This window comes from Chanodichthys erythropterus, chromosome 12, assembly GCF_024489055.1.
Source record: "Chanodichthys erythropterus isolate Z2021 chromosome 12, ASM2448905v1, whole genome shotgun sequence".
NCBI lineage: Eukaryota > Metazoa > Chordata > Actinopteri > Cypriniformes > Xenocyprididae > Chanodichthys > Chanodichthys erythropterus.
Window position 1 is genome coordinate 3231190 of NC_090232.1, and position 25532 is coordinate 3256721.

General features: G+C 38.8%; 2 protein-coding genes across 2 annotated transcripts in view; one reads left to right on the plus strand and one right to left on the minus strand.

Moving 5' to 3' along the window:
- The window catches only part of LOC137033052 (uncharacterized), a 29513-nt gene extending 6738 nt beyond the window's left edge, over positions 1-22775 (minus strand). Inside the window, exon 1 of the mRNA XM_067405120.1 lies at positions 22682-22775. The gene's annotated coding sequence lies outside the window, so the exon portion shown is untranslated. The remainder of the gene's footprint in view (positions 1-22681) is intronic.
- On the plus strand, positions 13100-23783 carry LOC137033051 (T-cell surface antigen CD2-like). Its single transcript, XM_067405118.1, has 5 exons — positions 13100-13471; positions 13812-14108; positions 14216-14464; positions 15585-15725; positions 22666-23783. The coding sequence occupies exons 1-5, from the start codon at positions 13417-13419 to the stop codon at positions 22893-22895; spliced, it is 972 nt and encodes a 323-aa protein (XP_067261219.1). The 5' UTR covers positions 13100-13416; the 3' UTR covers positions 22896-23783.
- Positions 23784-25532: the final 1749 nt, after the last annotated feature.

Here is a 25532-nt window from a genome sequence, read left to right on the forward strand (position 1 = left end):
ATATTTATTCTTGCTTGCCTGTCAATTTTTAGCTCTGCATATAATTTACAAGGTATTACAATTGACGATAGACAAATTATTATTAGCCAGCTGGCTGATGACACCACTTTGTTTTTGAATGATGCCTCTCAAATTCCTTTAGCTTTAAGATTGATTGATTTCTTTTCCAGAGCTTCGGGTCTCTATTTAAATATTAACAAATGTGAGCTGATGTCTGTTAAAAGCTGTAATGCTCCCTCCATATGCAATATTGATGTGAAAGATCAAGTTACATACTTAGGAATTGTAATTAATAAAGACCAAAAAATAAGATGTAAACTCAATTACGATCCTCTAATAATGAAAACCCAAAAGAAACTAAATTCTTGGTTGCAGAGAGACTTGTCGATAAGAGGAAGAATTTTACTCTCTAAAGCCGAAGGATTGTCGAGACTAACGTATGCAGCTCTTTCCTTGGAGGTGAACAATAGAACATTAAAAAAGGTTGATAGCATGTTGAAAAATTTTGTTTGGAAAAATAAAACCCATTTTATTAGAAAATCAGTAGGCTACTGTTGAATCCACTAAAACAAGGGGGGTTGGATTTTTTAGATTTTACTACTTTAAATAACACTTTTAAGATTAATTGGCTTAAAAATTTTCTTAATAATCCTTCCTCACTTTGGAATATTATTAAAGTTGGTGGCCTGAATTTTCTCCTACTCTGTAACTATAATATTACAAAGATCCCTGTCAAACTTTCTAATTTCCATAAGCAGATGCTCTTGGCTTGGTCCCTTAAAAAACTGCGTACCATAAGCACGCCAAAACTCATTTTGGCGTATATATTCTACGAGATTACAAACTCGTACTATTGATACGCATTTTCGTGTGATCGGGCTCTAATTTCTGCCTCCGTCTACACAACAGACATCTTCAGTTCGTGATTCTGTCTCTCGCAAACAGGACTTTTTTCTGTTTCTTCCAGTTGATTGTGAGAAGGTTCTGGAACATTTGCTGTGTTCAGAAGAACAATGATCTTCCAATACAATCTGATATTGATGTTCCTCTGTGGCTTCGCTGCACTCTCTGGTTGGTTGACTTCATTTTCTATAGAAATGTTAACAGACTAAAGTTGAGATCAAAAGTTAGGATGTGATTAAAATATATTAAGAATAGTAATCCACATTAACATTTGTTCTCATGCATACTGTGTCATTTTATATCAACTCAATATTATAAATCACCATAAATCATGTTTTAGTCTTAACTTATTGTAGAAAGATCTAAATTCATTTTGGCACTTTTGGCATTTATGGTTCTGTGAAGAACATTTAACATTCAATGAATCTTTCCATTCCACAAAAAGTTAATTAGTGGAAAAGGGTTCTTTAGATTATTAAAATGTTCTTCAAAATAAGAAAGACATTGTTCTTTTAAGAACTTTTGACTGAAAGGTTCTTTGGGGACCCAACATGTTTTTTTGTTTTTTTTTCTATTGTTGCTGAAACTCTCTTTAGGAACCTTTATTTTTATATTTGTCTCACTGAGAGATTGTGGGTATTTCAGTAACTTTAAGGGTTTGTGTTAAAATTCTAATTCTAACAAGCACCAATTTGTTGGTTTCAAACATAGTTTTATAGTGTCTTAAATTATTAGTTCCAGTATGATATTATTTTTGTATTATCTGTTGGATAAACAGAGGAACACAAGAGAAACACACTAACACACATGAAGAAGTCAGTATAAAATGAAGGCAGATTTTTAGAAAAGTTTTCTTTATAAATAAGTAAATGTCAGGTCAGGGCATATATGTTGTAATTTTACACAATTTTAAGTTCTGTGGGTCAAAAGGTTAGTGTCTGAACTGAAATGGACTTTTAAAAGAAACCTGAAATCCTGAGAATGATTCCTGTTTATACTTATTCCTCATAGTAAACCACATATGACCATCTGAACCCTGTTAAAATGTATTAAATACTAATATAATTTTATTTATTATTGTCTCAACAGAGATATGTTAAAAAGATCTACTAGTGGGAACGTCCTGCATCATGAAGCTGAGAACAAAAAACAATGAGAAACCTTATGAGATAAAATGGACCCATGACAGAAACGGCGACATTCTTCACTGGAGAAATGGGAGAATAAAAACTTTTGTTTCATAAAGTGCTCTGGTTTTTGGGCTGGCTGTTTCCTGTTTTTGCTGCTGATGTACAATCATGAAACTATGACAGAAAAGAACCATATTTATCAAGTGCACATTGACTCCAGAAAATTATATTAAACTGTGTACTAACTGAAGATAAGTCAAAAGTTTGGACACACTTATTTATTCACTGTTAAAAAATTATTGCGATTAGCGATCACAACTTAAAATTTATCATTAGAATAACTTCCCTAGATTGAACTTGTTGAGATAACTCAAATATCCAAGTTTTCGCTTAATACATTTTTACATTTCAAGTTGAATATAACTTAATTTTTTTAAGGCAGCACAGACACCTACTTTTTAAAATTAAAACAACAATATTTTTAAAGTGTTCTTTGTTCAACTTCAAAACTATGAAATTACACAAATGGAAGTCTGAGAATTATGTGGTGATGTATGATGCAGTTTGTAAGGATATTAAACAACTTAAAACAGATGTTTTTTGATGATCCACTTGTCTGTTATTGATTTCATGACATCTGTTCCAGGCCCAGGTCTTGATAAACCTTTTAGCTTGGATTTATGGAGCATGGTGAGCATCCTAGCTGGCGGACAAGTCCTTCTGCTGCTGCTAATATGTTTTCTCATCATCTATGTGTGTTGCAGACGTCAGCGACGCGAAAACCACCAACAAGGTCAGCAACGTCTTCATCACCTCTTAAATTAATCATTGAGCATTTGTATTTTCAACAAGAGATCAAACTGAAGATGCTGCTGTTGTTCTTGTTGAGCTTGACAATCATCAATGCCAAATCTTAAATAATTATTTAAATAAAATTATAAAGTTCTGAACGTTCCCATAAATGTACCTTCTCAACTGGTTATTTGTTATAACTAACCAGTTTAAAACAGGAATGTGAAGCCTTTTACCACAGTTTCTTGTATTCTCATATGTATTAGATTCAACACGTTCACTAAAATCAACTGAATCTTAAATTTTTTTTTAAATGCTTAATATTTGTAAATTTTTAGTCCCCTTTTATATAATGCATTTGTCAAACCTCTTTGTTTAGGCAGCACCAGACTGATCTGAAATCAGATCTAACCGAGCTCCACTTAATATCCTGTATACAAACATCTTTATCTCTTTTCTGAGACATTTAACAGAACAATTGGCACTAAAAACAGGTTTTTTTTAAGAATCCACACTTTCAAAATTGAGTAGCTGATCAATAAATATGTAATATTCACTGTTTTCTATATGTAGAATTAGTGTTACTTGGTGTTAATTTGAGAAAATGACTATTGCTGATAGATTATTAAGCACTCTGTTGGTTGCAGTATTTACTTGGTTTCATGTTTTCAACCATTCCTTTAATTGTGATAAAATACTACAACAGGATTACACAATCAAGAAGTTGCTATATCTGCTGTATTATTCAATAAATATTATGTAAATAAATATTGATATCAGCTATTGTTCACCCTGCTCTCTAAAAAATCCATATCAGTCCAAGACTTCACTTAATAGATTAACTTTACAGTCTAATACAGTCTAGATCATGCACAACGGAAAATATGCAATTTTTTTTAACATTGTGTATTGAATATCTTTCAGATGAGGAAGAGTTCAGGCTAGCAGATCTTACTCCAGGTCACACCGATACAGAACGGTGTAGGAACTGTGGACGAACCAGACAAATGAATCATTCAGATGATTGAAATGCTTCCAGCTCCAGCCATCTACAGGAAAATCCTTGCTTAATTACTTTTATAACCCCCATGCTTTCTGGCAGAAGTGACAGACTCACCAAGTAACACCAAATGGTCACCAAGAAGATAAAGAGTCTTTGATCACCAGATCAAATGTACAGAGACAATGCAGACCTTTTCGTTTCTCTAAGGGACCTACAGTAACTTAACAGAAAAACAACGAAGACCGTTCTAAACTGCATCAAAATTGTTCCAAACAATTTTAAATATACTTATTAAAATTTTTTAACTGCATACATTTTACATCATGTGTCCACAAATTCTACCTGTAACCAGTTTTGCTTTAGAACACCCACAATTCATGTAAATGTGATAACTCTTGAATGACTGACTGAAAGTATGCCTTATTTAGAAGGAATTTAATTATCCTTCTGAAATTTTTCTATTTGTGGCTTGAATGAAATCTGTTTAAACGGTATCAGATTCCATTTAATAGAAATTATGGTTAAATGGCACTCTATGCTAAAGCAGAGATGGGAAGTAACACCTATGTAGATTTGGGGGCAGAGAAAAGCCCTTTCGAAACAGGACGATATCTGATTGGCCCAAACTCCTTTCAGAGGTGTGACAAACAACTTACTGTAGTTTAAATAGTCATATCGCAAGATCGTGAACTAGTCAAGTCAGAGTCAAGACAAGAAAAACTAGAGACAAGAGAACTAGAAGAAAAAAACGGTCAGCGGTGACAGAGTAAGCAGAACGAGGAAGAGGAACAGACAAGCAGTTCATTCAAGCCATCCAACTTTCACTCACTTTTCTTTTCTTTTACTTAAATTTCTTTCTGCTGAAAGTCTTGTGTTCTCATTTTTTCCACAAAGTTCAACCAACGACTTTTGCCGCTTCAACTTTAACTCCAGCGACAAAGAGACTTCCTTTCATCTTTCGTGATTGGGTTTTACCTAACTACCATCTGGACCTGAAAAGACAAATCATCGATTTGGAAAACCCTTCTCTGCATGCTGACGAGGGAAATTCACATTTAAAGTCAACACGAGCAAGTATCTCCAGATTAAAATTGAACTGGTGCATTTAAATTAATGATTCATGGTTCGTTCATGTTACGGTATGCCGGTGTAGAGATGAGGCTGATACGGATTTCCACAAATAGACGATACTTTAATGAACACAAAGGCAGAGTACATCCAACATACGCTAACATAAACAGAGAACGGACAAGGAGTGAAGGGAGTGAGTGCAATAAATGGGGAGTGCTGACAATAGAGTCCAGGTGCAGGTGATGAGTGACGATGAGGAGCTGACGAGGGAAGTGAGTGCAGGTGTGGAGAACAGGAGGATACTGGGAAATGGAGTCCAGGGAAACAAGGGATCTGTAACAGTACCTCCCCCTCCCGGTAGGCGCGTCCTCGCGCCGTAGATGTAACAACCGGGAGGGGGGCGGGCGCCCTGGAGACCTCAAACCGGAGCAGGGGGAGGAGTAAACTGGAGTGGAGGTCTCCAGGGCAGGTCCAAAAACCATGGCGGGTCAGGAGCCGTGGGCAGCCATGGGGGGTCAGGAGCCGTGGGCAGCCATGGGGGGGTCAGGAGCCGTGGGCAGCCATGGCGGGTCAGGAGCCGTGGGCAGCCATGGCGGGTCAGGAGCCGTGGGCAGCCATGGCGGGTCAGGAGCCGTGGGCAGCCATGGCGGGTCAGGAGCCGTGGGCAGCCATGGCGGGTCAGGGGCTGAGGGCAGCCATGGCGGGTCAGGTGCAGCGGGCAGCCATGGCGGGTCAGGTGCAGCGGGCACACATGCAGCGGGAAGACATGGCGGGTCAGGTGCAGCAGGCCGCCATGGCGGGTCAGGGACCGAAGGCTTCATGCCGTAGTGCCCAGGCGGCGCTGAAGGACCGGCGGGAGATGGCGGAACCAGCGGTTCAACCGACCGAAGCGCAGCCGGTGCTCCAGAAGGCCGCAGTGTAAGACAGACGACATACCACAAAGTGAACACTGGGGAGAGTGAGGAGGCCAACTGGAGCTGAGGGACGGAGTGACGGAGCGAAGACGGAGGAGTGCAGTCCAGAAGTGAGGGCAGGCCGACGAAGGAACAAGGTGTGAACGGGGGCAGGATGGAGACTGGTGACACTGGTGGACTGCTGGACAACGGTGGAGCAGAGGGAGGTTGGAGCCGGGGTGAAGGTAATCGCCCAGAGGTCCGAGGTGGAGATCTGGGCGAGGGGGCTTGAGGTGAAGGTTCAGTGCTGAGACATATGGAAGGAGGCGGGAGAGGGAGGCAGGGAGGGGAAACAGTCTTTGGGCTGGAGGGTTCAAAAACACAGTTCATAGGAGCAGTTGGTTCGGCGGCGGCGGCGGCGGCTGGAGCGGCAGGCTCGGCGGCGGCGGCTGAGCCTGGAGCGGCCGCTTGCTCGGCGGCTGAGCCTGGAGCGGCCGCTTGCTCGGCGGCTGAGCCTGGAGCGGCCGCTTGCTCGGCGGCTGAGCCTGGAGCGGCCGCTTGCTCGGCGGCTGAGCCTGGAGCGGCCGCTTGCTCGGCGGCTGAGCCTGGAGCGGCCGCTTGCTCGGCGGCTGAGCCTGGAGCGGCCGCTTGCTCGGCGGCTGAGCCTGGAGCGGCCGCTTGCTCGGCGGCGGAGACTGGAGCGGCCGCTTGCTCGGCGGAGACTGGCGCTGCTTGCTCGGCGGAGACTGGCGCTGCTTGCTCGGCGGAGACTGGCGCTGCTTGCTCGGCGGAGACTGGCGCTGCTTGCTCGGCGGAGACTGGCGCTGCTTGCTCGGAGGAGACTGGAGAACTTGGCTCGGAGGAGACTGGAGAACTTGGCTCGGAGGAGACTGGAGAACTTTGCTCGGCGGAGACTGGAGAACTTTGCTCGGCGGAGACTGGAGAACTTTGCTCGGCGGAGACTGGGGTTGAGGGCCATTTCATCCCCTCAAATACAATTAAAATCCCCACAGGCACTGGAGCTGGCTCTGTGGGGACTGGAGCTGGCTCTGGAGATACTGGAGCTGGCTCTGGAGATACTGGAGCGGGCTCTGGAGATACTGGAGCGGGCTCTGGAGATACTGGAGCGGGCTCTGGAGATACTGGAGCGGGCTCTGGAGATACTGGAGCGGGCTCTGGAGATACTGGAACGGGCTCTGGAGACACTGAAGCGGCTTGCTTCCTCCTCCTCCGCTTACGGGACCCAGTTGAGGATTGTGGGTCCCGTGTGGGGCAGGCAGGGAGTTCGCTGGAAAGGTGTGCGGAGGAAGCCGGAGGTTGACTAACTGGCCCGGCCAACCGTGTTTCTGGATGGACCGGACGACAACACTGATCCTGAACCTCTTCTACCAAGAATTTGGAGCCATTCAACCACAAAATTAAATTGATAGTATCGCTTAAGGAGAAACAAAAAACAGGTTCATCAAAACGGATAGTGTCGTCATCCAATCCATCCAAAAACAGGGAGATCAACTGAGCGTCGGGCCAGTTAGACAAGTAAGCAAGCTCAACGAACTCCTCCACATACCTCTCCAGCGAACGTCCTACCTGCAGGAGCCCGATAATGCGTTCGCTGGCTGTTAGGGTGAGAGGCGATGGAGGAGCTGGATCCAGGGAGCTGGGGAAAGTCTCCATTTTTTTTTTCTCTGTGGAAATCCCAAGTTTTGGTCCGTTCTTCTGTTACGGTATGCCGGTGTAGAGATGAGGCTGATACGGATTTCCACAAATAGACGATACTTTAATGAACACAAAGGCAGAGTACATCCAACATACGCTAACATAAACAGAGAACGGACAAGGAGTGAAGGGAGTGAGTGCAATAAATGGGGAGTGCTGACAATAGAGTCCAGGTGCAGGTGATGAGTGACGATGAGGAGCTGACGAGGGAAGTGAGTGCAGGTGTGGAGAACAGGAGGATACTGGGAAATGGAGTCCAGGGAAACAAGGGATCTGTAACAGTTCAGGTCTTTGAAGTGCATATTTTGCTAGGAATTCTGTTCATCATATCACTCTCTCTCTTAAAACTCTTTCTCATTTCCTTTCTTACTGCAACGCATTTGAATGAATGTGTGTGTGTGTGTGTGTGTGTTAGATTAGTTTGTGTTAGAATAAATAAAGTCTCTTCTAGATTTATTAAAGAAAGTTTCTTGTATTATGTGCTTCTAAAATTGAATGTCTTAAACTGTCGATCTTAAAGGTGCCCTAGAATCAAAAATTAAATTTACCTTGGCATAGTTGAATAACAAGAGTTCAGTACATGGAAATGACATACAGTGAGTCTCAAACACCATTGTTTCCTCCTCCTTATATAAATCTCATTTGTTTAAAAGACCTCCGAAGAACAGGCGAATCTCATCATAACACCAACTGTTACGTCGGGATCATTAATATGTACGCCCCCAATATTTGCATATGCCAGCCCATGTTCAAGCCATTAGACAAGGGCAGAACGTCTGGATCTGTGCACAGCAGAATCATCAGACTAGGTAAGCAAGCAAGAACAACAGCGAAAAATGGCAGATGGAGCAATAATAACTGACATGATCCATGATAACATGATATTTTTAGTGATATTTGTAAATTGTCTTTCTAAATGTTTTGTTAGCATGTTGCTAATCTACTGTTAAATGTGGTTAAAGTTACCATCGTTTATTACTATATTCACAGAGACAAGAGCCATCGCTATTTTCATTTTTAAACACTTGCAGTCTGTATAATGCATAAACACAACTTCATTCTTTATAAAATCTCTCCAACAGTGTGTAATGTTAGCTTTAGCCACGGAGCACTATCAAACTCATTCAGAATCAAATGTAAACATCCAAATAAATACTATACTCACATGATCCGACGCATGCATGCAGTGAGCATGACGAACATCTTGTAAAGATTTATTTGAGGGTTATATTAGCTGTGTGAACTTTGTAAATGCACTGTATTATAGTCGAGAGCTCGGGGGCAGGGAGCGTGCAATTTAAAGGAGCCGCGCAGCCTGAATCGGTGCATAGTTAATGATGCTTTAAAATAGGCAGTTAAAAAAATTAATAAAAAAACTTCACAGACACATTTAGAGGACAACTTATATTACATCTTGTAAAAACTGGTTCTAGGGCACCTTTAAGTTAACGTGCTCTAATAAGTATTTTCAGCTTATTACGGCTCGAGCAAATGAACGCTGGACGACTCAGTTGCTCGGTCGTAAACTAAACAACTCTTTATAATTCCCTATAAATTATTTCATTTGAGCTAATTTTTATTGAGCTAATAATTGAGTGATAAAAAGCCATTGCAAAAGAAGTACAAAAAACACACTCGTGTAGAGAACGGGCGATTTCAAACCACGTTTTTTGAGAGTCTTTGGTTTTAAGAAGAAAATACTCAGCAATGGTGTTGACTGATGAATTTGCATATGGTTTGTCTTATTAACACCGCATACACAACATTAAACAGGGCTCTCAAGTCTCGCGCATTGGGCGTGAGACACACGCATTTCAACCCGTTCACACGCTCACACGCCACACCATGTATTTCTCATGCAGAGAAATCTCCAGGATAACGCACAACAAGTTGCGCCGCTAATAGAGGAATCAAGCGAGTTCCCCAAAGAGTTCAGAAAGCCCTGCCACGCACCAGTTAATCTAATAAAAAAATATAGCTACCGAACAGCCAATCAGAAAATAGAATTACTGTATCCGGGTAAGATTTAGATATTCCCGCCACAAAAATATTTATGTTCTGATTCCAATGACACATTCTGTGATTCACGGGCTCGCGCACTGATTCAGATGCTCGCTGAAGTAGTTAGCTACAGAGGAGGACATCTGTCAATCACATTGATTCACATCTGGCTACAGACTGATCGTGATCGATGTTGGACCATATCCTATGAGTACAGTAAGTCATACTTGGGTAAAATTGGTTTTATATTCGCACATTCGGACTGCTGATAAATTCAGACTTTCCAATAAATGTGCAATAAATTAATGTTTGCGAATTTTCGAATATTCGTGTATTTAAAGCTGCAGTCAAAAAATGTACAAAAAATATATAATGAGAATATACAACATGAATCAATTTTCCAAACCGTGTTTCTGTCTTATCCTGAATCATTATGGTAAACTTATAATAAGTGTTTATATTCGGACTATTTCAGACCGGACTGGTAGGACTCGCCGCAGAGCATGACTTTGTGACTCGCCATAGACATACCAGACATAGCTCCGGCTAGAATGTTCCTCCGCAAGACGCGTGCAGTTCTGTTTATTAACCGCTAGAGGGCCAAAAATCGCGGACAGCAGCTTTAAATTACGATTATTTTGAGAAAATGAGAGACGTTTTTTATTTTTATTTTTTATTCAAGTTGTCGTCACCATTTCTGAACAAACTTATGATTAGGTAATATACATAACAAGTTTGTGTTTTATCTTAAGGTTTTCATTCAGTTTAAAACAGTAATTAAAAACAATATGTGTAAACAAAAAATATAGGCCTAAAGAACAAAAGCATTATAGGCTCAAGCAGCGAGCGGGAAAAAACACTAGTTAAGCAGAGTGCGCCAGTTATCGTGACAAATGTAACGTACATATAAGGTACACTAGAGTCGGAATATGGTTACCATGTTTATATTGTTTCACATTACAATGTTGAGGAAAAACAACAATATAATGTGTATGATTATATTACAATTATCTATCTCTCACACTCACTCACATACACACAAAAATGCTGAATTAAATAAATATTTTTTTATTTGTACGAATGTGTCATTTTTCATATCAGACCCCCGTCGCCACCGAAATCTCACTTTGAACTCAGTTCAAAACTTGAGAGCCCTGATTAAAACTTAATTTTTTTAAGATTTGGTTGCATTTTAGCTCTTAAAAATTAATGGTCAAAGTAAACAACATTATACTGTATATCATCTTCAGTTCAGTTGATTGATTCAAAACCATCATTAAAGACATGCAAATCTCAATCGTTCAATATAATGGTGCAATGAATCCAGGATTTGGCAAAGGATGTATGATAATAATGTTTGTTAATGTTGCTCATAACTAAATATTAGCGGGTCCCTGAAAACACCTCATCTAAAACACACTAGATACAGATCACTTGTCTTAATGCACACGTGTCATTTCTTTATCATTTTAAAGCATTTAAAAAGGTAAGTTGCTCACAAGATGGCAGCATTGTATGACATTTATGTATTTAAGCCACAGGTCTCTGGTACAGACAGGCAAACCATTTTTGGTTCATGATCCACCAGTTGAGAACCACTGTCCTGGATCCAGTGTGAGAAAAACATATAGAACAAACCTTCATTCAGCCTTTAAATAATAATAAAAAAATAAAATAAAAAAAAAAAAACATTTTTTTCCACGTTTTGGTTTTAGAGATGATCAAATCACTTTTATATAATAAAACAATATTTTTGTCACTTTTTGTAATAACGTGATATATTTGTAGGAAAGGTCACAATTTATCGTGAAAAGTGAAAACTTCAAATTGAAAATGAAATTACACAGATAGCGAATAAAGAGAGCCTCCTTTATAATCTCTGAAGCTGTCACTCATTGTGTGAAAAATCTTTTAATTAATTAATTTAGAATAAACCTCACAATAAATCTTTTTAAGTCGTGTCTCTGCTTTGTTATAATGAGAGGATTTGTGAGCATATAAAACTAGTAAACTGGCAATGAACATAAACTCGTACAGCGTTTTGAGAGAAACTGAGAGGATTCTCTCACTGGTAACTTGGACACTTCTGATTGGTCATTATTTGTAACAGAAATGACTGTGATTGGCTGCAATACTCACTGTTGCAAAAGAACGGCATTTGCAGTCAACCAGATCGCTTTAATTAATTTGATTTCTCTTTTATTAAAGGTGCCCTAGAACTTTTTTTAAAAAGATGTAATATGAGTCTAAGGTGTCCCCTGAATGTGTCTGTTAAGTTTCAGCTCAAAATGTAATTCATTTTTTTAACTGCCTATTTTGGGGCATAATTAGAAATTAGCCGATTCAGGGTGTGTGGCCCTTTAAATCTGGTGCTCCACGCCCCAAGAACTCGCGCTTGCCTTAAACAACATAAAAAAAGTTCACACAGCTAATATAACCCTCAATATGGATCTTTACAAAGTTTTCCTCATGCAGCATGTCTAATCGCCTAAGTACAGTTTTTATTTTGATGTTTACATTGATTCTGAATGAGTTTGAGGCTATGATCCGTGGCTAACGGCTAATGCTACACTGTTGGAGAGATTTATAAAGAATGAAGTTGTGTTTATGAATTATACAGACTGCAAGTGTTTAAAAATGAAAATAGCGACGGCTCTTGTCTCCGTGAATACAGTAAGAAACGATGGTAACTTTAACCACATTTAACAGTACATTAGCAACATGCTAACGAAACATTTAGAAAGACAATTTACAAATATCAAAAATATCATGTTATCATGGATCATGTCAGTTATTATTGCTCCACCTGCCATTTTTCGCTATTGTTCTTGCTTGCTTACCTAGTCTGATGATTCTGCTGTGCACAGATCCAGACACTGGCTGCCCTTGTTACTGTTACGTAACAGTCGGTGTTACGTTGAGATTCGCCTGTTCTTCTGAGGTCTTTTGAACAAATGAGATTTATATAAGAAGGAGGAAACAATGGTGTTGGAGACTCACTGCATGTCATTTCCGTACTGAACTCTTGTTATTTAACTAAGCCGACGTAAATTCAATTTTTGAATCTAGGGCACCTTTAAATAATTAAAAAATTACATGTTACACGTATTAATAACTACGTTAATTCTGCAATATTATTTTGTATTGATCTGAATAGAGAGTGATGTCACTTTCCCGCCGGAACACGCCCCCTCAGCCGGACTGAGGCGAAAGAGCCTGTCATTACTGGATTTAAGAGGGAAAACTGCGAAAACGCGAGTAAAACAAACGATTAAATTAAAGATTGGACTCCATAGTGTTCTTTACAACTTACCAATAACCCAGTGATCCATGGATACTGACATGCAGTCAGGAATCGTGTTTCCATCCTGCCATTAGATGTGCTTGATTTCGTGTGAATGCTTTATATGCTGTAAATACAATACAGGTAGGTGTAAATCCGGTGATCATTTATATCAACGTTATTACGTCATATTGTCCAGCCCTAAGTTTTTGTAAGTGTTTATTGAAAAACATCCAAATATGCAAAATATAAGATGAGTATGATTGATGAGTATAATATATAAGAATACAATATATAGGGTATGATTTTACCTCAAAATTCAACATTTTGACACAAAATGATAACTGCAAATCCATGTTTCGCTGCCTGGAGTCCAGTTTTTCGAAGCATTCACGCTGAAAACTAATGCTGCCACTCAGTGGGCGTGGCCTCAGTCACAACGGCCGGCGGTGACGTCACGTGCACACCCACCTGACGACCCTCTGTGAAGCTCTGACACCTTCTGCCTCAGTCTGCACGAGTTCAGTTCATGGTTGTGTCTGCATATCCTCCAACAACACTTCTCCTGTTTCCTCCAGTTGATTGTGAGAAGGTTCTGGAACATTTGCTGTGTTCAGAAGAACAATGATCTTCCAATACAATCTGTTATTGATCTTCTGTGGCTTCACTGCACTCTCTGGTAGGTTGACTTCATTTTCTATAGAAATGTTAATAGACTGAAGTTGAGATCAAAAGTTATGATTTGATTAAAATATATCCATATTATTAACATTTGTTCTTATGCATACTGCGTTATTTTATATCAACTCAATATTATAAATCACCAATAAATCATAAATTTTTATGGGAACTGTTTCCAATAGTTTTTTCTATGGTTAGTGTCTGAACCAAAATTGACCTTTAAAGTGAAACCCAACCTGAGAATGATTCCTGTTTATACTTATTCCTCATGGTAAACCACATATGAGCATCTGAACCCTGTTGAGTTTTATTAAATAATATAATTTTATTTATTATAGTCTCAACAGAGACATGTGGAAAAGATCTACTAGTGGGAACGTCCTGCATCACGAAGCTACAAGAAAAATATAAAGACAAATCTAATGACATAAAATGGACCCATTCCTCCAGTTACGCCGTAATTGAGAGGAGAAATAAGAAGATGAAGTCAAACACTCCAGGTTTAACAATGGAAGAAGACGGATCATTAAGATTTGAAAGTGTTAGTCTGAAGGACACGGGCACATATACATACACTGTTACTAGTTCTGATGGTACAGAGATTGCTAAAGATAAAGTGGAAATTAAAGTATATGGTAAGATGATAAATATTTCTACACTTCCAACACAATAATAATAACAAAATAAGATTGTATATTTCTAATTACAGTTTTAGGAAATAGCCACAATGTTTGTGTTACAGAAAAGGTCCCTAAACCTACAGTGATGATCAACTGCACCGCTGATGGGAATGCTGCTCTCTCCTGTGACGTGGAAAACAGTAAAGATCCGAGTCTGACTGTATCCTGGTATGAAGATGGAAAACTCATCCAGAATGAAATAAATCCTCAAGTGTTCTTGTCATCTACTCAAGTACAGGAGAATAAAACATACTCATGTGAGACACACAATCCTGTCAGCAGAGAGAAAAGTGAGAGTGTTACAGTATCGTGTAAGTTACTTTATTTCACATGCTTTTCTTTCTTGAATGTACTGATCTTGTGTTATAATTAATTATTCATTTTTATCTTTGTTAAAAATGCTTTAAAGAAACATAAAACATCTAAATCTAGAGCTTTCTGCATTTTGAAAATTGTGTATTATATGTTGGTTTATTCACTGTTAAAAATTATTGCAATTAGCAATCATAACTTATAAATCTATCATTAGAATAACTTCCCTAGATTGAACTTGAGATAACTCAAATATCTAAGTTGTCACTTAATACGGTGACATTTCAAGTTGAATATAATAATTTTAAGGCTGCAAAAACAATTGAAACAATTATTTTCTTTACAGTGTTCTTTATTCAACATCAAAGTCATCAAAACTATGAAATGACACAAATGGAAGTCTGAGAATTATGTGGTGGCCAAAACAAGTTAAGATAAAATAAATAGGAGAAAATGCTACCCTTTATGTTAATGTCAAAGGTCAGACTCAATGGTATTTGAATTAGTCAAGTCACGTCACCTTCATATAGTGCTTTTTACAATGCAGATTGTGTCAAAGCAGCTTTACAGTGATAACTGGTATATAATTTTGGCTGCACAGCAGCTCTTAAAGACAATGGTGTTAATGCAGGCAGATGCAAAGCACTGTTGAATATCAAATGGCAACATGTTTGAAATTACCTCATTTTTGCAAGGAGCAAAACTATGCAAAGTAAGAGACAACACAACCCAGACTACATTAAATATGGTTCAGTTGGTACTGTATTGGGTCGTAATGTCGGTTCCAGCCTTTTAATCATTACTGAAGGAGGAACATGAATGTTGCACACTTGTTGATGCTTTTACTCCACTAGCCAATTCAAATCATCCGGCAGTAGACTTTAAAATGAAATGTATACTTCTAGGGATTACAATGAAAATTTTAGATCAAACGTTTTAAGGTAATTATACGCAAATTCAATGGAGTGTGTCTAAACATTTGACTCTCATGAAATAACGTTAGATCGTACAGTATTACACATGATGCATTTTGTAGGATTTTAAACAGCTTAAAACAGATGTTTTTTTAATGTTCTACTTGTTTTTTTTTATTTCATGACATCTGTTCCTGGCTTACAGGTGGAAACCTTGTCCATGGTCATGACTCTGGCTTTGACTTGATCATGGTGAGCATCATAGCCAGCGGAGGAGCCCTTCTGCTGCTGTTTCTCATCATCTGTGCATATCGAAGCTGTCAGCGAAGCACAAAGCACCAACCAGGTCAGCGATGTCTTCATCACCTCTAAAATTGTGATGAGCATTTGTATTATCAAACTGAAGCTGTAGTTGTTCTTGTTGAGCTTGAAAAATCTTAAATACAGTCATTTAAAGAAAATTATACATTTCCAAATGTTCCTATAAATGTATCTTCTCAAAAACTGGTTGTTATAATGAATACATTATCATAACTTGAAACCCTTAAACAAATTTTGAAAAATCTCAAAACAAAATTTCAATATTTTGAACAGTTATGTGTGTTAAACATCATACAGGTCAATATTACAATCTGTTAGTTTTGATCGTATGAGAAAACTAGTTAATTTTAAATTCGTCTTCACGTCACAGGATGTGATGTTTTCTTGTACTATAGTTCATTGAAGACTTTTCTTACTTTAAGACTTCTCTCTATTCCTTAGTAAAAGTTGGTCTCTCAGCAGCTTTGTGAATAGGTCTTAAGAGGAAACTCTTACCTAAGAACTTTTACTGCCATTTAAGAGAACTCTTAGTGGTAAAATAAAATGTTTTGTAAATACGGCCTTTGGACTCTATCGCAGCTTTCATTGGCCAAGGGTCAGTCCAAGACAAGTCATTGCACCATGGTATTTGTTTCCAAGCGGACCATTAAAGAGCGTGACACACACATCTCCCAGACATCCTGTAGAATTCAACCAATCAGATGATGAAAATCCTGTTGCCCCATGATACACCCAACACAATGCGACACAAGTGTTTTTTGCGCCACGTTGTTTAAATAGCAAATGCACTCACACCCATCTGTTCGCCCATGGGTGTGCTGGTCTTAAAAACGAGGTGTGTTCAGGGGCATTGTTAGCGTGTTACTATTTTTAAAAACAACTGCACCATTGACCAACTGAAACCTGGTCTAAAGTCAATGGCGCAGTATGTTTTTGGTAATATGCACCTATAGGCGGGTGCACAACGTGCATACACTCTGCTCCTGCTATTAAAAATAAAAGGATTCCTCTCTGGAGAAGCGCTCTGGAGATCTTTCTGCTTGCAAATGTAAATAGCAAATCCGCCATGGTGCAAGCGCAACTGGCTTTTAAAGGGAACAGGTGATTGGTTTATTGCACGTGGCGCCCAAAACATTAAAAGACTCTTTAAAAGACTAGGTACAAACGTTTTAGACCATGCACCTGGCGTGACGACAATTTTTTCTGTTGTTAAACTAGCAAAAGTGGATTCGGACATGCCTTAAATGCACTTGCGCCATGCGCTTAGATCGTTAAAAGTGTTTCCAGTTAAGTGTGCCATGTGCAGCAGACATTTAGCCAACGGTCTGTGGGCATGATGTCTGAGGCTGAGACTAGTCTCCCCTCTTCTCCCTCCATTCCGCAGCTCACCACCATGCCCACCTTTGTAGCATTTGTCAAAACTGTGGTGAGAACCGCCTTCTGCTGAAGCAGGGCTTCATGACCCTTTAACCAGTGGAACTGGAACGCAAAGCCTTTTACCACAGTTTCCTGTATTCTCATATGTATTAGATTTAGCATGTTGACTCTGAGAATAAACTGAATCTTGGTTTCACAGACAAAGCTTAAAGAGTTAGTTCACCCAAAAATGAAAATAATGTCATTAATTACTCACCCTCCTTCCACACCCGTAAAGCCTTCATTCATCTTCAGAACACAAATGAAGATATTTTGATTAAATCTGATGGCTCAGTGAGGCTTGCATTCAAAGCAATGACACTTCCTCTCTCAAGATACATAAAGGTACTAAAAACATATTTAAAACAAGCAAATATAGTGATTTCAAACACTGCTTCAGAGCTTTACGAATCGAATCACATGACTCGGAGTGCCAAAGTCACGTGATTTCGGCAGTTTAGCCGTTTGATAGGAGATCCGAGTCACTGATTTGATTCGTAAAGCTCCGAAACAGTGTTTTGAAATCGGCCCATCACTATATTTGTTTGTACTCTGTTTTAAATATGTTTTTGGTACCTTTATGGATCTTGAGAGAGGAAATGTCATTGCTTTGAATGCAAGCCTCACTGAGCCATCGGATTTAATCAAAATATCTTCATTTGTGTTCTGAAGATGAATGAAGGTCTTACGGGTGTGGAACGACATGATGGTGAATAATAAATGACATTTTCATTTTTGGGTGAACTAACCCTTTAAGCTAGTCCTAGATAAAAATGCATGTTTGAGCTTTTTAAACTCAAAGCAAGTTGAGTAGGGTAGGGGTACGTTTATTAAAGCTACTTAAATCTTGGCAGTTGTGGCCTAATGGTTTGAAATGTGACTGATAGATTACTAAGTACTCTGTTGGTTGCAGTGTTTACTTGGTTTATTTTTTTTTAACCATTTCTTTAATTGTGAAAAAATACTACAACAGGATCACACAATCAAGAAGTTTCTATATTGCTAACTGCTATCAGGGTTTTTGTGGGGCATTAAAAAGCATTAAAAGTCATTAAATGGATTTTGTGAAAATTAAGGCATTAAAAGTCATTAAGTTTTTTTTTTTTAGATAGTTTTGAAGAAAAATCGGTTTATTTTGAATATTGCCTTCATAATGAATAACTTTGATTTGCTTTCGTAAAATATGAACATTGGTGTGATACACATGCAGAACCAGTTTGGTAATTAAAACATACTCATAAATTCACACTCCGGTCGGTGCAAAATTGCTGTAATGCTGTTTTGGACAGCGGCCCAAGTAGACTCTCCAGTACTGCCACACAAGCGCGAGATCTTGCTTTTCTTGCTGCCGGCACACCTCTATCTGCGTCTGCTCTGTTCATTTATTACATTTAGTGCAAGAGGCGATTGATAGTGGATAAAAATAGGTTGCATAATATATAATGTACTGACGGTAACAGGAGAAATCGAAACAAATGATGATAAATACTGCGGTAAAAAATGAAAATGTGGAATTTTTATATTTATAACATATGATACAGTTAAGCAACATAATACGACAAAGAGTGCCGTCTTCCTGAATACCATCACTTTTGTCAACGTGACACTGATTTCATACAACAGTTAAACAAGTAGTTAATATTAAGTCACTTACATTTTAGAAGGAATATTGACTGTTTTTGTTCTGTTTCAGCAGCGAAAATAGTTCGGAACGGAGCCATCTGAACGAATTGGTTGAGTCAATGATTCAGTGACCCATTCATAAACAACAGACCTTTTTCACAAGAATCGGAAATCGCGTGACGCGGGGTGAAGTTAGTTCCGCTATGCGCCTACGGCTATTAGATTGATAGGCTCTTTTCTCTAATATCGCTTCTTACCTTTTCTGTTTTGTCTGTTTTCCAAGTTGCTGTTGTATAATCTACAAAGAAATTATTTTCTACTTGTTTGTAGCTTATACGGCCACTGTTGCTCAAATTTAGGGCAGGTGGACTTATAGTCAGTATAGGTTACGCAGCTACTCATTCAGTAATTCCCCCAATCATATCACATACTATGCACATTATTTATATAATTTATTCATAAAAAATTAACTCCCAATATATACTTCAATGGGGGATATAAAGTCATGAGATACACAATATTGACGTGAGTTTAATACGTTAATCAGTCTTTGCATTAATGTTGCAACAGCACAATAATACTGTGCATAATACACACTTTAAGATGATGATGACAGGAAAATATGAGTGAGAGATGACTGAAGTGTTTATATCCAGAAATATCAGGGTGCGAGCGGTCCTGTTTTATGAATCAGAGGATCAGGCTTGCGTGATAAGGGAGTTGCCAATCATTTCCCCAGCGTGTCTCTAAAAATACTCTATACATCCCAATGTGCATACTATCCACCCTAAATAGTACTAAATATTTTTAATGTCACATAAACTACTATTTAGGATGGATGGTGTGCACGCAGGCACTGTCTTTACAGCGCATAGAGTGCGATAATGCACAGACGCGCCAAACAGACACAAAGAATATAACCAGTTTAATCGCCATCACTTCGAATTATTTATTAAATTTAGCTCTTAATGAGAGCTCTGTAGTCTCACCAATATTTCACCAAGAACGTTCAAACATTTTCATGACATTTAATTCGTAAAACGACTTTGATTCCCGAGCTGGTTCTGATCGAGGTAATCTATCACTGTAACCGGAAAAAACTTTTACCCAGCGTGGATCATTCCGGAAGCCAAAAACACGGAAGTGTGAAAAAGGTCTACTGCCTTGAGAGAATCAGATGTTTGAATGAATCATTTGAATGAATGACTCACTTATTAAAGGTGCCGTAGAACGTGTTTTCAAAACATGTAATATAAGTCTAAGGTGTCCCCTGAATGTGTCTGGGAAGTTTCAGCTCAAAATACCCCATAGATTTTTTTTTATTCTTTTTTTTTTTTTAACTGCCTATTTTGGGGCATCATTAAGTATGCGCTGATTCATGCTGCGGCCCCTTTAAATTCTCATGCTCCCCGCCCCCGGAGCTCACGCTTGCCTTAAACAGCATAAACAAAGTTCACACAGCTAATATAACCCTCAAAATTGATCTTTACAAAGTGTTCGTCATGCAGCATGTCTAATCGCGCAAGTATAGTATTTATTTGGATGTTTACATTTGATTCTGAATGAGTTTGATTGTGCTCCATGGCTAAAGCTAACATTACACACCGTTGGAGAGATTTATAAAGAAGTAAATCGCATTTTAGAGGGCCTAAACGTGCTCGAAAACTCATGAAACTTTGCACACGCGTCAGAAGTGGTGAAAATTTACGTCTGATATGGGTTTTGGAATTGGGCGTGGCAAAATGGCTCGATAGCGCCATCTAACGTACAGCCCTGCTCGCTACATAACACTAGGGGTTTGAAATTCGGTACACACATTTATCAGCCCAGTACCTACAAAAAATTCTCTTCGAGCGAAATCCGAAACCAAACAGGAAGTCAGATATGTTGAATTAATTCACCGTTTTTTGCATTTTCCAGACGTTGTACTTTAACGAACTCCTCCTAGAGATTTAATCAGATCAATATCATTTTTGGTCAGTCTAATCTAAAGGCCTTTGTGACGTTAAACTGCGAAGATCTAGAGTTTTCACTGAAGGGCGTGTCCGTGGCGGCCTGACAAAGTTTGATGTTTTCGCCATGAAAAAGGAAGTTGTTGTAACTCTGCCCCAAACTTCACATGTTTTATTAGAGTCCTGGCCTGAGGACATCTTCATAACAATATTCAGTTACAGTCATAGCGCCATCTGCAGGCAACAGGAAATGACATGTTTTACACTGTGATTAACTCCTCATAGAGATTTAACCAGATCAACATCAAAAGTTATCAGTCTAATCTTAAGACCTTAGCAATGATAAATTTCAAAGATCTTGAGTTTTCGGTGAAGGGCGTGTCCGTGGCGGCTTGACAAAGTCTGATGCTTCACCATGAAAGAGGAAACTATTGTAACTCAGGCATACTATGTCCGATCTGCTCCAAACTTCACATGTGTGATAAGAGTCCTAGCCTAAAGACATCTATATGACAATATTTAGTTAGTCATAGCGCCACCTGCGGGCAACAGGAAGTGGCATGCTTTATACTGTAATTCACTACCAGATTCACATTTCATCATGCCATGAAGTACCAGACATGCTAGAAACACGTTAAATCATGCAACACTTGGCTGAGTGCTAATGTATGAGATTAACGCCACGAAAGAAACAGGAAGTTGTTGTAACTCAGGCATACAATGTCCGATCTGCTTCAAACTTCACGTGTTCAATGATAGTCCTGGCCTGAAGACATCAACATGGCAAAATTCAGTTACGGTAAAAGCGCCACCTGTTGGCCGGAGGAAGTGTGGCATTTCGAAATGACTTTGGCATAATTCTCCTGTATTCACTCACTTAAATGCATGACGCCCACTGTTCAGTGTTTTCCTGAGGCCAACGGGTGCGAGGGCCCTCTCAACGCTGCTTGCAGCTTTAATTCGCTATTGTTCTTGCTTCCTTACCTAGTCTGATGATTCTGTGCACAGATCCAGACGTTAATACTGGCTGCCCTTGTGTAATGCCTTGAACATGGGTTGGCATATGCAAATATTGGAGGCGTACATATTAATGATCCCAACTGTTACGTAACAGTCGGTATTATGTTGAGATTTGCCTGTTCTTTGGAGGTCTTTTAAACAAATGAGATTTATATAAGGAGGAGGAAACAATGGTGTTTGAGACTCACTGTATGTCATTTCCATGTAAATTCAATTTTTAATTCTAGGACACCTTTAAGACGGTCACTTACCGCCACCTACTGGCAGTTTACTATCATTTTCACCCCAACTTTTCTTATTAGTACTTTCATAAAATATTTAAAACATAATTATTTAATGCAGTTGTATTTTTTTTTTTTATTGTAAATTATTTATTTGATTTGATAGCCTTGTAGTGTGGTATTATTCTAATTATTCACCCCTTATAAAGATAAATTTGGGGTAAATATCACAATTTATTTAAATGATTTAAATATGTCAAAACTGCAGTTTTCTGAAAGAATATTCAGAATATTGAATATTGCTACAGAATAAATATATATTTACACCACACAAAAATCCTATTTTTTTCCCGGACAAGCAACTTTTTAATGACCTATTTACTTCTCCATAGGACAAGCACATGACAAGGCTTAATGTCGAGCCCTGCCTGTAGTCATAATGGACCGCGTTTCAGTCACTATTTCATATTGTCTGACAACAAAAAGAAATAGATGAAATAGTTTTATTGGGATTTTGTTTGCATTAAATACATTATGTGAGCACAAAGAGTAGCAGCAGAGAAGCAAACATATCTAAAGGGCTGACACTTGGCAGAATGTGAATGCAATGTAATGACATAAATGAATATTCTAATTGCCATATGACGTCATCTATCGACTTTTAACAAATATAGATCACACACATCTGAGAAGAAGAAAAAAATGCCATTTTCGTGTCTTTGATATCTTCCAGATGATGAAGATCTTACCTTAGGTCACACCGGTACAAACAGATCCAAACAGACCGCTAAGGGGCAACTGGCGCCCCCCATCCCACAAGAAGACCCCATGCCCCGCAGACCAGCTCCTCAAACCCCGCCTCAACCCAAAGCCCAGATCCGTGCTCGACCCCCACCACCACCTGAAGACGAGGATGAGGAAGATCCGACTCCCATACCTCTCCCGAGGACCAAACAGCACTGAACCAAGAGAAATCTAGAGTCGTACTGACCAATAGAATGAGACACTTGAATGTTCACTGAACAATAGTATATGGGACTTTCCTAGAATGATTACAAAAATAATGGGCCTGTTTACACCTGGTCACGCATTCAAAATGGATATAAATGCGATTGCACAAACCACTTCAGGAAGTGGTCTGGGACGCATTCCAGTCAAAACTGAACAGGTCTAAATGCATCTGGTTGTTGAAACCGCATATGTAAATTTAACTCCTCCCAAAAATACTAGAAAATAAACGTGTGAGTGCGTGTTATCATCTTCATTAAAAGTAATGAGACTAAATGATCTTACCAGTGCTGCTGCTGCACTCCGATGATCAGTAAAATGCAGCTCATATTTGTTGCTTTCGGTGACGTGAACACTATGAAATCTGCACATAGCATGGGAATTGAAGATCGGATTTATATCCGTTTTGCGTGTAAAGTGTAAATGCAGTCGTTTTTATAAATCAGATAGCAAGCCGATCAGAGAAAACACATGAAGTGACCAGGTGTAAACAGGCCCTTAGATGGTAAGCATTTTACAACCTGCTATAAGTCTTCTGAAGTCAATCTGTGATGATATACAATGCAAAATATTGACTTGTTTCTTTGGGATTAACTAAATTTATTCTTCCAAACCATGTTTTTGCCCTAAATCATTATAAATGTATTATTTTTTTTTACTCATTATTTAGATTAAAACAATTCATAATATAATTATGTATTAATTGGCCTGTAATTATTTATATTTTAGAGTTGTTGTTCCCTCTAATTTTTTTTCTCGCTGAGCAAAACTTTTCTCTGTTGAGCGCACATTTTGGCCACGTGAGCAAAAACATACTTTATATCAGACCTGTACAATGAACGTAAACACACACACACAAAAAAAATGGTTTTATCTTGCAACTGTAACATTTAACTTTAATGTGCCGTTTCTATTTTATTTGACCCTTGATGTAACTTAGTGATATATTAAATAATATGTTTGAAAACAAGCAGTTGAGTCACTAAATTAAGCACATTTTAGGTTACTTGAGGTTTTTTCACATTGCTGTGTTAACTGTACCAGTTTTTACCAAGAAATTCTGTTAAAAAATAATTTCTGTCCTCCTGCAGGACAGTTCAATTCTTTATAATAATATAATATGAGCAGTTACAATGATGGCTTGGAACAACCATAATGTGTTTTTGTACAGTTAATTATTAGCAACAGACAGTGTTAAACCATCAAAATTACATGTTTATTGCTTATGAATTTCCCAGATTTTATATACCAGGAGGTTTCAAAATTTTTCGTGGCAAGGAGCCCTAAACAACAGCCACAGCTTTGGTGGGTGTGTGATTGTAAATGTCTCAGAGTTTTGTTAGCATTCTGTGCCCATCATCCATTATTTCCACCACTTTTCATTAAAACATGACGTTTTATTTCACATTTCTTTTCGTTTCGCGTTGCCTCTCGTATTGATGTATTTAGTCCGCAAACATTACAGTATTCTTACCGTGACTGATTTGGCTCAGGGCCAGCCAGCTCACACGCGCTCAATCGTTCTCTTTCTATGAAACCGGTAAACCGCATTCACCGCTTCTAACTCTATAGCGACAATAACTCTATAGCGGTTGTCCAGAGCACTGCAATTATTTCTCATTTAAACTACTACTATCAAAAGGATTTCCCCCAAAGTCCCTTTAAGACAAGTCATTTCACTCGGCGGCCATCTTTGAAACGTCTCTCGGGCATCCTGGGCATCATGCAGCTCCTATCTCTTTGAATGGGGAAACATCAGATTCTCCAAAACTGTTCGTCAACCTTACGATTAAATTTGATATTTGAAATCACCAATGAAATCTAACAACAACCGACTCATAAATTTAGTTTCTACATGCTAGAATCATGACAAAAAAACTATTTGGATCAAGCTAATGCGCGTCTCTTCGGAGGCGCGCGTCTGACTGTTTAGAAACCGGTGATTCTAACGGCCGCTAAAGTGACGCGATGACTTTACCAGTCGGCGATTGACTCTTGGCTTTAGAAGGCGGGACTTATTCCGCCATATTGCGCGTTACACTTTCACGCGCGCAGCTTAGAGGGAACATTGGTTGGGACGGATTTCACGGGATACTGCTTACTTTCATCATTTGTCCGTGCGTTTTTATGTCATAGCCATACATAAAAAGAATGTTTATTTTATATATATGTATATATATAAAGAGTTTTAGGAGAAACTCTTAAAAATAATGGGCATGTCAGTCCTACATTTTTTTTTCTCTAAGAGTATTTCACAAGTTTTTTAGCGCTAAAACTAGCTCCTAAACCTGTGAAACGTTGGGAGTAGTCAAGAGGACTCCTAAGTCACTAAGACCAAATCACAAACAGCCCTAATCCACCTAAAGACACTGTGCACCATGGAATAGCAATAAAGATTTAGTAATCATGGTGCTTCTAATTGAGTGATAAAAAGCAGTTCCAAATGATGTACAAAATGCACATCTTTGCACCAATAAAATGTACAACTCTTTATGTTTTACTGCCAAATTATACATCGATCAGGCATAACATTATGAGCACCTTCCTAATATTGTGTTGCTGCCAAAACAGCCCTGACCCGTCGAATGGACT